General features: G+C 39.8%; 1 protein-coding gene across 1 annotated transcript in view; it reads right to left on the bottom strand.

Moving 5' to 3' along the window:
• The window catches only part of ksr2 (kinase suppressor of ras 2), an 86992-nt gene that overhangs the window by 66784 nt on the left and 7842 nt on the right, over nt 1-12366 (bottom strand). The window contains exons 2-3 of the mRNA XM_041937596.1: nt 7014-7154; nt 6433-6583 (exon numbers count right to left, since the gene is read on the bottom strand). Of these exons, the coding sequence (XP_041793530.1) occupies nt 6433-6583; nt 7014-7154 (292 nt within the window). The remainder of the gene's footprint in view (nt 1-6432; nt 6584-7013; nt 7155-12366) is intronic.

Below are 12366 nucleotides of genomic sequence, written 5' to 3'. Positions count from 1 at the left end.
GGCGAAGAATAGAGGCCGATGATAAACAATAAGCAGGAGGACAGGAAAAAGAGAGGCAAAAGAGGAATACAGTGAACAAACAGAGGAAGATAAGGGGAATTACAGACAGTTGTCTGCCTCTGCCAACCTTTTAAATTGCAGTTTACATCCATGTCTGTTTAGACTCATAATATGTGTAGTGAAGACTTTGAAGGAATTTAATAGAAGGTATAAAGTATCTTTTTTGGTGAAATGGATGTTATCAATATATTGACATGTATGATTCCAGTGAATCATTTCCAGTGAGAAACATGCTGTCTTCACTGAGAGACTGTTTTTCCAGAGGACTGATGGAGAGCTTCATCACATGATGCAACAAGAATCACCTGAAGCTCAATAACAGCAGAACCAATGAGCTTGTGCTGAACTACAGTACTTCAAATATGGATGTTGCTGCAAAGAAGCTACAAATACTAAAACGTGGACGCTTCACACACGTCTTCAACCCAGCAGCACAGAAGATTTCTACAATAAGTACAGTTTCAAGGTGGAGACCCAAGATTAGTGTCACCAATTCACAAGGAGTGATCATGTTAGCACCACAGGATCTCTGCTGTTACACCCTACAGACAGGAACTCTCCAGTGAGGAGTCGTCCATGGCATCTCCTGCAACAGCTGTAGGAAAAACTACGCAGGTCGACAGCAAAAGAAAGACCCTGGACTGAAGCGAGACTGAATGCACACCAGAACAAAATCAAAGCCAATCAGGAAGGGGTCAAAGGTCAACAAGCAAGAGTCAGTGGACAGCAGGAGAAAGGCCATTCACATCAAATATTTGAACACAGATGGGGGTTACCCCAGCTTAGGTCACATGATGGCATTTGAGGTGTTTCAGTCTAATGAAGAAAGCTCCAGAAAGAGTTAGCTGATCTTGAGTTAAGATTTTAAAAGCATGACATAATGGCTTAGGATAATGAAGTACTTCTGTGTTCCAGGTTGCAAGTAGTATAAACGTGGGGAATCTGACAAATAGCTATCATTTCACTGCTTCCTGATCAGCGACCGCAAAGATAAAACAACACGGCCGCTGTGTGAATATGGGTTGTGCTACGCTGTAAAAGAAAAAATAAAAAGCAGCTGTGAGATGGCTGCAAGATAAATAATTTTCCAGACAATTCAGCGCCTGCTACAGGAAGGTGTGTTTCTCTAATTCAGGCCAGCAGTGAGAGGGTTGGGGGCTTAAGGAAGAAGACAGCAGCTGGACACATCTCCTCATTCTCAGCTTATTCTATTTAGAAGGCTGTGCTATATGTAGTGGGCGGGCTGGTCATAACCACTTTATGCCACTTAATGTGAGGGCGGGTCTGGGACACGTGCAATGAAGCATCAGGTCACAGAAGTCAGGAATATACACAATCATCACCAATATGGACTAAATATAATGATAAATGCTGTGAATTCTTGCCTTTGTGTTTTGTCTGAATTGACGTACTTAATTATTTCTATTGATTAATACTTGTCTCACTGAACTCCGGAACGTTCTTGTCATGACAAGAGACTGAGTTACTATCGTGTCCAAATTGGGCTATTTTGCATTCATTCGGATTGACCCTCAGGTGCGTGGGGAAAATTGGGACATATTTTTATTTAGATGCACTGTGAACACAGTGAGAGTCCTGGACGGTGATGGCAAATGAGAGCCAGTCTTCAGAGATGCTTGACTGGTCTGAACACAGCTGGACTTGAGGCATGGGGCCGTCTGATAGACTCTGCCAGGGGGGCGCCTGCCTATAAGTTGGCCTGTCTTTCTGGACAACATCCGACTCCACCTCCAATCAAGCCGATGAGACAGGAAGATGGGAAGAAAGTTGGAGGAGCACGCAGAAAGGCGAGCAACTCCTGCAGTCTGACAAATGAGCACAGGGACCGGCAGAGAGGTGTGAATATTTCGAGAGGACAGCTGAGCACCTGCAGAATCACAAAGAGCCTGCTTTCAGGGCTGTCAAAAACCTGTTTGCCTGAATGCTTATTCATTACCCAAAAAATCAACAAATGCTTTGAAGAACAGCCAATTTAAACCTTCGCTAATATAACACTCTTTTAATAAAGCACAGTTTTTGTTGAGGGCACACTGAAGAAAAACTACTCATCAAGTTAATTTGCTTAATTATTTAGCAGAACCTTCCTTCTGAAAGGACATCTGTTACAGAACAGTGTGTGTGTGTGTGTGTGTGTGTGTGTGTGTGTGTGTGTGTGTGTGTGTGAGTGGGAGTAGAGGAGAAACAGATATGTTATCAAACGGGTTTACTAAAGGTTGTTACTAAACCTAACAACCCCGTTTCAGTGATGATCTACTGCCCCCTTCTGGCTCATATCTAACATTGCACAAGCTCTGACCTGACAGACTGAAAACAAAGTGCGGTCTGTGACGCCACCTGGCGTGCAACCGTGAAAAACCATGTGCACTCACAACACATGCCTTACCAAGTCCCCACTGCTTGTAAAAGCCACTTTTTGAATCCAATCCACAATTCAAAAATGTGGCGTTAATCTACCACACAAGAGACAAAATGCCTGTCTGTGTGCGTGAATGACTTTATAGCACATTGCATAAAAGCACTACATAAATGCAGCCATTTACCACTGACTTCACCCTTCACTATATGCTCCCATGTAAGCAACATTTAGCAGCATGTAAGTCTCTGCAGTTCGATAAATGCTCAATAAAATGAAATTATTCTTCATTGTATATCAGCATATTTACATAGTTGCCTTTTGTTGCCAAATGTGGTACATGGCAGCTTTTACTGGTGTCATGATAATGTGGAACAACGCAGGGGTTCATTTATTTCTCTTTCACAGATTCATTTCAAAGCTGTTTTGACTTGACTGCATATTAGTAATTCACAAATATCAAATAAGTTAACTCGATTTAAAGCAGGAATTGCAATAACTTGTAGATCTGGTGAGATTTTAACGTCCGCACGATAAAAGTGTGACGTTTTTGTTTTTGTTAGAGCCTGACAGCTGTGCTGCAAAGTTCGAGTCTTTGTCACATACAGACGTTGAAAACCATGAATTAAAGGAAAAGTGTCACATCTTTCTTGGTGACAGTTAGATGAGAAGATCAATACCACCCTCACGCCTGTGCCCTAAGTTTGGAGCTACAGCCAGAAAGTGATTACCTTGGCATAAAGAAATTTACATAAAATATATTTTTATTATGAATTGCACAATGCACTGCTTAGGAACTTGAAATACAGTGTAGGTCTGCATAATGAAGTACTGTAATGGGGAAAATATGCACATTTGTAATTCACCTAAAACAGCTGGGTCAAACTGGTCACTGTGTTAAGTAAACTGGGCCACTGTGGATGAAAACACTGCCGGATAATAGAATAAATACGTACATTAAAGGGTTTTTTAACACCCACAGGTGTTTTCACTTAATGTGGCTGATCAGAGCTCTGCTCAGGTTGAATGTGGTTAGAACCATAATGAAGAGCTATGTGCTGTCACCAAAGTCTGTGCACTAATAAAAATATAACGGTGTGAGTCGGCCAGTGTTAACTGGTGAAAAAAAATCAGTGTCAGGAAAGACGTCAGTCAAACACAGTCTGTACACACCCACACAGTCCTGAGAACAGGTCTAATAAGGCAACATAAGTCAAAGCACCAAACGAAGATAACTGGTCTGTTTATGGTGATAGAAACACAATAAATATGTGTTAATACATTATAATAAAAACTAAAGCCGACACTGTATGGTTTTAAAATTAAGTCAAAAGAGCAAAAAGAGCATCATACATACTTTCTGCTCCATATTTGACTGTTTAACCCATTCAAGACTGTCACAATGCCAGCCTGATTCCTGTGCCACATTTACTACCTGCTCCCCGCTTTCCCCATATAAACCCCCGTGTCACCTGTCCACCTCTGCCCACCTGCACGCCTCCTCCCACTTCCTCATTGGCCTTGCAGTATATACATATACAGGCCCATTTCCATTCCTCTTCCATCAGATTGTGTTTGCTGCTTTTTGGACCAGCCTGCCGGATTTATCCTTTTGCCTGTTTCTGACAAGTAGCAGAGCTTTTACCTTCACCTGCCCTGTCTCTCGCGGCGTGCTTTTGGGTCTAAACCCATCTTTACCGATTTCCTTTCAAAGAGAGGAAACAGCTAAATTGATAAACTGAGTTTGCTCACTTGCCACTGTGGACTTTTGCTTTACACGATTACTGCTACACATGACTACATGACATGTGAAGTGACACTCCACAAATCTTTTAAAATCCTGTAAATAATTGCTGTAATGATGATTCATAATAACAGAATAGTGATTTTTTCACTTCATGGAAGCAGCTGTTCTTAACAGACGGAGTACTGAGTCAGTTTGGGAAGAATGAAGAGAAGAACTGAACCACTGTGTCTGAACACAGGAAGAGAACAGTGCCACCTACAGAGACTCTGTCTTTAATAAGCTCCTTCTACAACCGGCAGTGGATGAACACCGCTGCAAAGACTGATTAAAATATATATGTTATGAGGATCTGCTGGATTAAAAATATATGAATGCTAAGTTAAATAACGTAATATCTGACATCAGAAACAAGGTTGCATTCTAGTTCACGGGTTCAAGGCTTTTTTTTTTGGTGCTGTGAGATAATAATCTGCGCCCTGTATGTATTATTTGAGTATTAGTTCATTATGTGGATGTATAAAGTTTATTCTTAACAAAGCTTTATGTCTTATATCTGCATCACTGGCACAAACACATCCATCTGGACACTGTATTTATAATAAATGACTATATATACTGTGGTCATATATACTGTACTATATTTATGATATGACCTAATCATCTCATTGATGATTAGTGACATACAGTATGTGTGTAAAGCACCACCTACCTCTCCTATCTCACCCATCACAGTATTTCACATAATCAAACATTACAATTTATTCTATATTGATTTTCTACACCGTATATTCTTTATAATCATGTTTCATTTGTTTTGTTTTTTCCCTCAGTTCCTGTTACTGTTAGGGGTTAGTCTTTACTACACACTAGAGCCCTCACTGTAATAGACTCCACTCTTGATAGCTATATGCGGTAGGAACATGCATACACGCACAGATAACATGTAGCTGTTTTCCACTCTTGTTCTTATCGTCTCTATCTCAAAACCCCTCACAACATTTCCCTTCTTCTGAATTAATTAAAAATATGGTGCCACATCTTAAACATCATATAGAATCACAAGTGGGCTAATTAGGTAATTGTTGGTTGTTACTGAATACAGCAGGATGTAAGCAAGCATCCTTGTCCTGCCTTTTCAGTGTGCTTCACCACACAGTCTTTGCATGTGTTGCCTCATTAACTACAGATTGTAAATATTTCACATCGCTGCATGCCAGTTTCTAAACACACTGTAGTCTTTGTAGGCTTGGCGGTGTTTCAGTTTCATTCAAAATCTTACTGCAGCTAAGATATAAGTAATATATGACAGTTAAACTTGCTTTATTTCTTTCACAAAGAAACATTAATATTGAGTGATGATACACTCGAATCGTGATTTTGATTTTGAATTGTGAATTTAGCTGCCAAAACAGGATTTATAAGCTATGTTGCTAGGAAATCAGGCCCAGAGAACAAGCAATGAACACACCTGTTCTGAAAAACATTTTTAAGAAGTTTGTAGTTTTTAACATTAAATAAGTTGCTATTATTTGTATACTGGTGGCCTTAACATTTAAGATGCTGAAAGTGTGATTGCATCCCTAGTTTGAGTCTGTTCGGAGACCTTTGTTGCATGTCATCCCCTCACTGTCCCCTCCTGTCAGCTCTCTGCCATACACTGTCTAACAAAAGCATGAAATGGTCCCGGGAATACTTTACTTTACTTTACTTTACTTAAAAAGTAATTAAAAAAGTGAACACTTATAAGGTGCTCTTCGGCAGCTGTTTCCCAAGTCTCGAATGTCAGAGTGTCATTGAATGCACAAGAGAGAAGAAGAAAACCTCACAGCATGTTTCTGAGTCAAAACAAATGTTAAGCACTGTTTATATATTTGTTGTTAGTGTGAAACCACCCAGATGATCCTCATTTTTTTTCACCAACCATCTAGGTGGTCCTTTTCACATATCACATAAGTTTTAATTTCTTTGTGTCAAATGTGTGAAGAAAAAAGGCTTAAAGTCTTATTAAAAGTGTCAGATTTTTTCAAGCTAGGTAGAAACTTAAACATGTTTCTACACACAGTGGTAGTAAATGGTATTAACTCTAAAGGACACTAGTTCTTTGCTTTAAGGACATTTACAGGCGTTTCTATAGATGTGAATGTGTGTGGGTCTGTGAGTGTGTGTGTGTGTGCGTGTGCGTCTGTGTGTGTCTGTTTCTGTGTGTGTGTGTCTGTGTGCTCATCTCCGTGTGTTCTCGGTGGACCCTTACCGAGCTGGTGGGCCTTTCTGAGGCAGGAGAGGGAGGCGTTGAGTCGGGCGCACTCCTCTTCGTTGGCACCAAACTTCTGCAGCAGCTCGCACACCTGCTCCTCGCTCATGTCCAGCAGGCCCTCCAGGGTCACCTCACCTGGGCTCATCTCCTACAAAACACACACATATGCAAACACCACGACACAGATGCGGTGACATACACACACAGATACACATACATTAAGATCTCATTTTAATACATGTAACGCATGACACAGAAACACCTGTCAATCAAGCAAAATTGAAATTGAAATTGAACAATTATTTTGCAAATTACCAGCAAAAAACACATTAGAGGATGTGATATTAACAACTGAGAGCATAATCCTCAGTGGGAAGACTTGAAAATTGTTTTTGAAGTGCAAAGTTGCAGGATTTCCCTGAAGCCAGCATCTAGTGGTCATTGGCGGAACTGCAGCTTAAAACCCTACAGTGGCTTGAACATCTGTACATTATCAGACACCAGACTTTTCATTTGAGCCATAATACCTTATATCCCCGCTTTGTAATTCTGGAAAATTAAAAAAACAGACATATTACCTGTGTGACCTCTTTCCTCAAGTTGACGATGCGGAACCAGTGGCCGAGGCGAGGGAAGTCCTCCAGCTCAGCACTGCGCTCCTCTAAGGCCACTTTGCACTTGCAGGACAGCTGGCGGCTGAAGTACTTCACCAACTTCCCCTGAGAACAAGAGGGACAGATACAGTGAGGGAGGCCTGGAGATACATTACATCTTCTTTTATAATGTTTTAAAAAAGCTAAATAAATAATGATTTCCTGCACAACGTGAAACCTGCATGTACTGTAGACTGTACAAGTCTGTAAAGAACTGAAACAAAGCGGCTGCAGAGCTTTATACATAAAACATATATACACTTGAAATACAGACAACAGCATCAGTGTTTTGGAGTTCAGTAAGAGCAACAACTGCCTCTGTTGACTGACCTGTTTTTATCTCGAGGATGAAGCAGAATAGAAACCTAATAATGGAAAAAAGCTGCTGATCAAAGGCAGGTCCATTTGCTCATTATTACCTTAATGGCTATAACTTACTGTCACCATAAGAAACGACTCAATATTTCATAAGGGTTTTTTTCTGGTCAGTCAGAAAAACTTTGAAGACAATTTCCTAAAATTCTACAAGTCCAGCAGCTCAGAGTTGATTGAAATGTGACTGATATTAAAGGAAAAGCTTAAAAGTTGCAGTGCTGTTATTGTCCTGACAGACGGCAGCAGCGATCAGAGCTGTTCAGTGAAATGCCTCGACAGCCTGGATAACCAGCGCAACGCTCTCTGTTCCCTCAACCGGCGCTGCTACGATCGCTCAGCGCCTGCTGCTCAGAAGCTAGTGGCTGAAAGCACGTACCTCGAAGCTCAACTGTACACTGACGTAACACTGACGCAAAATATACAGTGCATACACGAAAACATGGCAGTTTTTGCACCGCTTGAAAAGCTTGCTCATCTTCAACAACTTGCAAATTACGCAATATACGTGAATTCAGTTTTGTGTGTGATTTTAAGTTTAGAAGAGTTCCCACAGAAATCTGTCCCCCGGTGAGATCAGTAGATCGTCCCGACTTTGTGTGTGGAAAGAGACGTTGCTGTTGAGGCTGTGGTACCCTCGCTCTTCCACAACTACGTGTTGCAACTTTATCTATCTTTATTTATTTAATATCTATAGTTTATAGGTTAGAGAATATTATAGATCCAAGATGAGACTGACAGAAGAGCGGAGCTGAGAAAGAATCCGTCTGCTACTTCAGCACCACGGACAGCACCGCGGACAGCACCGGAGTTTCATCGGTTCACAGCACAGTGAGGACGCTGATATTTCAGAGCTGTGGTCGGGCCAATAGATTCTAACAGATGAAGGATCAATGAGTCAGACAGACTACACTAACATATTCAACTAAACAGCCCCTCTGCCCCTGCACCCTCTGCTACGAGGGCATGGAGAGCACAGATGGTAGAGGGATGCATCTAGGGGGATGCATTTTGGTTATTTTGCTAACATGGTGGGATCCCCCCCCCCCCCCCATATCGTCTACTGGTTGTATTCCCCTTATTTAAAATGGGGAGGCTGACAAAGGTATTTGCAAAAAATAAAACACAGTTAAATAGTGTATTACTCTAGCACATTTACTTATTTACATTTCCTCCTACTTTAAATGACTTTACATAATGTAAGTGTGACACAGCACTCCTGCTAAATGACTCATCTCATCTCTCAAAACTCAATATTATTTACAAAGCAGTTTGGTCATGACTGCCGTTGGAACTGCTGGCACACTAACTTCACCAGACCTGGTGTTAAATGTCTTTTGGTAACAGTGGCCCAACTGTTATTTATGCAAGCATAATACATCTCCAATATGCTTCCTGCAGCATCTTTAGTGAGGTTTTCAAAGGGGAAACATCATGTTCCTGACAAAAAAAAAAACTTGTATGGATTCAAAGAAAGGCTTCTGACTGTATTGCCTTCAGATTTTGTAAGGCCTGGGGAACAAGCACACTAATAATTAACCTGATTATCACAGTGTTTCATCTTTTGATAATCAGTGGAACATAACACACCTTTGATTTAAATGTGTGTTTGTGCCAGAAAGGCCAAACATGTCTCTTTTCACAGATAACACTACAAAACACACTTCATGCTGAACCAACAAACAGAAATGAAACAGCGACAGCAGGAGACATTAAACCAACTGTCGAATACCTCCACCAGAAGGGGCTGGTTTGAATCATTTAAGTGCTTTTATCTGCCTATCACTACATCAGTTCTTCAAAGAAATAGGTGATTATTCACGTGTGCCAGGAAAAGTTGCTTTCAGCTCCATGTGTAAAAGTTATTTTAATGCATTTTTTTAATGCATGTCATGTTACTTGTATTTAATACTAAGGGTTTTTGCAGTTAATACTTTGTTCATTTCCTGGCCTTTGATTATATGGCAAACATTAGTATCCTATTTATGACAGTGCTCTATTCAATACATCTGTATGTTCTGTCTCATTATGTATTGCTAACTGAGGTGCTATTTCTTGGTAAATACATCTTAGAGAGAAGGAGAGTGCAGTGACCGCATGCAGGACCAGTGTGGGAGGAAGTGTTCAGATCCTTTACTCAAGCAGAACCAAAAGTACTGTTAAAATACATACAAGGAAAGTGAAAGTATGCAAGTATGATCATGAAGTACTTACTATAGAGTGTGCCTGTGACTGTTAAACTATTATATTTTATATTATTAGATGGGTGTTTCTCGTGCATTAATGAAAAAACAGGATTTTACTGTTGTAGTTGAGGTGGAGCTCATCGAAACTATTTTAGACAGGACTGCAGCTGATGATTCTTATTGATGAATCTGCTGATTATTTGCTCCATTAACTGACAGTTTGGTTTTTAAAATCTCTGTGAGAAACGCCACCACAATTACAGAGAATTGAAACAAGACGGCAAATGTTCACATTTGTGAAGCTGGAACCATGAAATGTTTTCACATAAGAAATGACTTAAATTATTATCAAAATAGTAGCCAATTAAGCTTCTGTCAATCAAATAATCATTTACACTAGTTTGATTCTCAACAAAGCATCTTAATTTTCTAAGCTCTTGGTAAACTTCTTTTACTTTGCAGTAAAAGTGAATGTAAATGAACTGTGGTGAAGTGAAAAATACAATATTTCCTTCTGAAATGTAGTGAAGTAGAAATAGAAAGTGAAAAGAGAGCACTCACGTAAATTACAAGTACCTCATATTTATACTTAAGTACAGTACTTGAGTAAATGTACTTAAATACATTTCACCACATTTTTGACTCTTGGAGTCTATGTGATGTACCGCTGTTAAGACAATAAGGTTCGTCTGACGTGTGTGCCTTTACTTGTTGTTAAACATGACCACAGCCGACCACACTAATAATATAAATCCTGAAAGCAGAGTGAGGTACAATACAGTTTAAACTCACGCGCAGAACCACTTCATTCACCACGTGTCATAGATTCACAGGAATTATATCACATAAAATGAAATGCAATAAAAAGTGAACTAAACTATCAGTTTTAATCAAAACAAGTCTCACTAGGTTAAATTAAAAAGTAGTATCTGTATACGTCATATAGATAACTACATAAATCATAATGAATTATTTGCCATTGTAAAAGTTTATCTTTTTATTCATTTACAATATCTTTTTAATTTATTTCTATACTTTTTAAAGATTCCAGGTTAATTTGGCACTTCTCTATATTTATTTCACTGTGTGTTTATTACCAATCAACCCTCTATTCATTTACTATGGATTTATTTAGTAAAAACTGTGCTGTCAGTGTTCTGGTCTGGTCAGGGGGTCTGGTCTTCTCTTCTCTCTGCTCCTTTCTGCCCCTCGGCTGGACAGATATTGGCACATTTGGTACAAGGACTAAAGGACATCATGTTTACGCAACGGGACATTACAGAGCACATAAAACAGAGTCTGCTATATAATACACACATATACTGTATGCAAACATCGTAGCTTAGTCTAAAGGCACAAACCAGTAGCTATTCAACATTAACCTAACTGGGATTTCTTTAGTATTTGAACGGTAAACATTTGTTAAATTTACACTTCATTTTTGTTTTTACTTATATCCACTGGTGGAAAGTAACTAAATACATTTATTCAACTACTGTACTTAAGCACAATACTTATAATATATTTCCTGTTTTCTACTTTATACAACTCTATACTTCTACTACATTTCAATATTCTAATAATCTAATATTATTAATGTAACACCCACACTGAAGCCAGTATTTTACACTGTGGCATTCACACTTTTACTTAAGAACATGATCTGATCTTCCACCCCTGCTTATATCTTGTTGACGCTAATAGTCCTTTCCAAAAACATGTCCCTTTCTAACAGCTGAAACCCCCACAGCTAACATGTATAACTGCAGGTAGCAGGCAGGTGTACTTCCACAAATTTCATGTACATCTTTCCATCGACATTTCTCATAACAGAGAGAGCAACTAATGTGTTGAAGAGAGGTATTTTTTATTTGTTTTGATTGTGCTTCAGTCTTAAACAAGCGCTACAGCAAGTATATTGTGAGCTGAAATGACTGTTCTGATTGAAAACGATGGTAGAACAAGGTCCACAGTGGGTGACGTGATGCTTGAAGACTTAAGGATGATACATTTAGATGGCCCCATTCCAAGCATACACCTACAAAGTGACTGCTAGAAATTAGACAGCGCTGGCCTACATCAGTGCATACCAAAGTAGAAACCAGTGGAGGAGGGACTCGCAAGTCACCTCTGAATGCAGAAAACCCTACAGCAGCTGCCCACGGCTGCTAACGCTCTGCCCGATATGGCGACTGCTCGGTCCACACCTACAGAGAAACCCGCATTTATCCTGGCTAAATGTGTTGACTTCGTACTGTATATCACAGTCTCACAATACATTACGAGCCTCATGCTACTTAAAATATATGTTGCCATATGTTCCAACAGCATAGCACAGCACAGCACAGCGTATGTAAAGAAACTGGTATTTAGTGCAAATGTAAGAAGGATGAGTGTGAGAGAGAGAGAGAGGGGGACAGAAAGACAGAAACCTTTAAAGAGACTTTTCAAACAATACTTCTATTGACAGAGTGTTTCGTTCTCAAAAAGTTACACCTATAGATTTTTTAGTAACCGTGAACTGAGCCTACATTTCTTTTTGCTGAAGTCTGTCGGTCAAGCTGCCACCACTTTGGTCCAGAGTGAAATATCTCAACAAACACTGGATGGATTACAAGACATGTGGTTCAGACTTTCACGCCCTCCTCAGGATGAATTGTGCTCACTTTGGTGAGCCTCTGATCGAACCAAATACCTCGATGTTATGACCAAACTCCTGC

This window comes from Chelmon rostratus, chromosome 5 (assembly GCF_017976325.1).
Source record: "Chelmon rostratus isolate fCheRos1 chromosome 5, fCheRos1.pri, whole genome shotgun sequence".
NCBI classification, from domain to species: Eukaryota; Metazoa; Chordata; class Actinopteri; order Chaetodontiformes; family Chaetodontidae; genus Chelmon; species Chelmon rostratus.
Note: the sequence above shows the minus strand (reverse complement) of the source record. Positions and strands in the feature narration are given on the sequence as shown.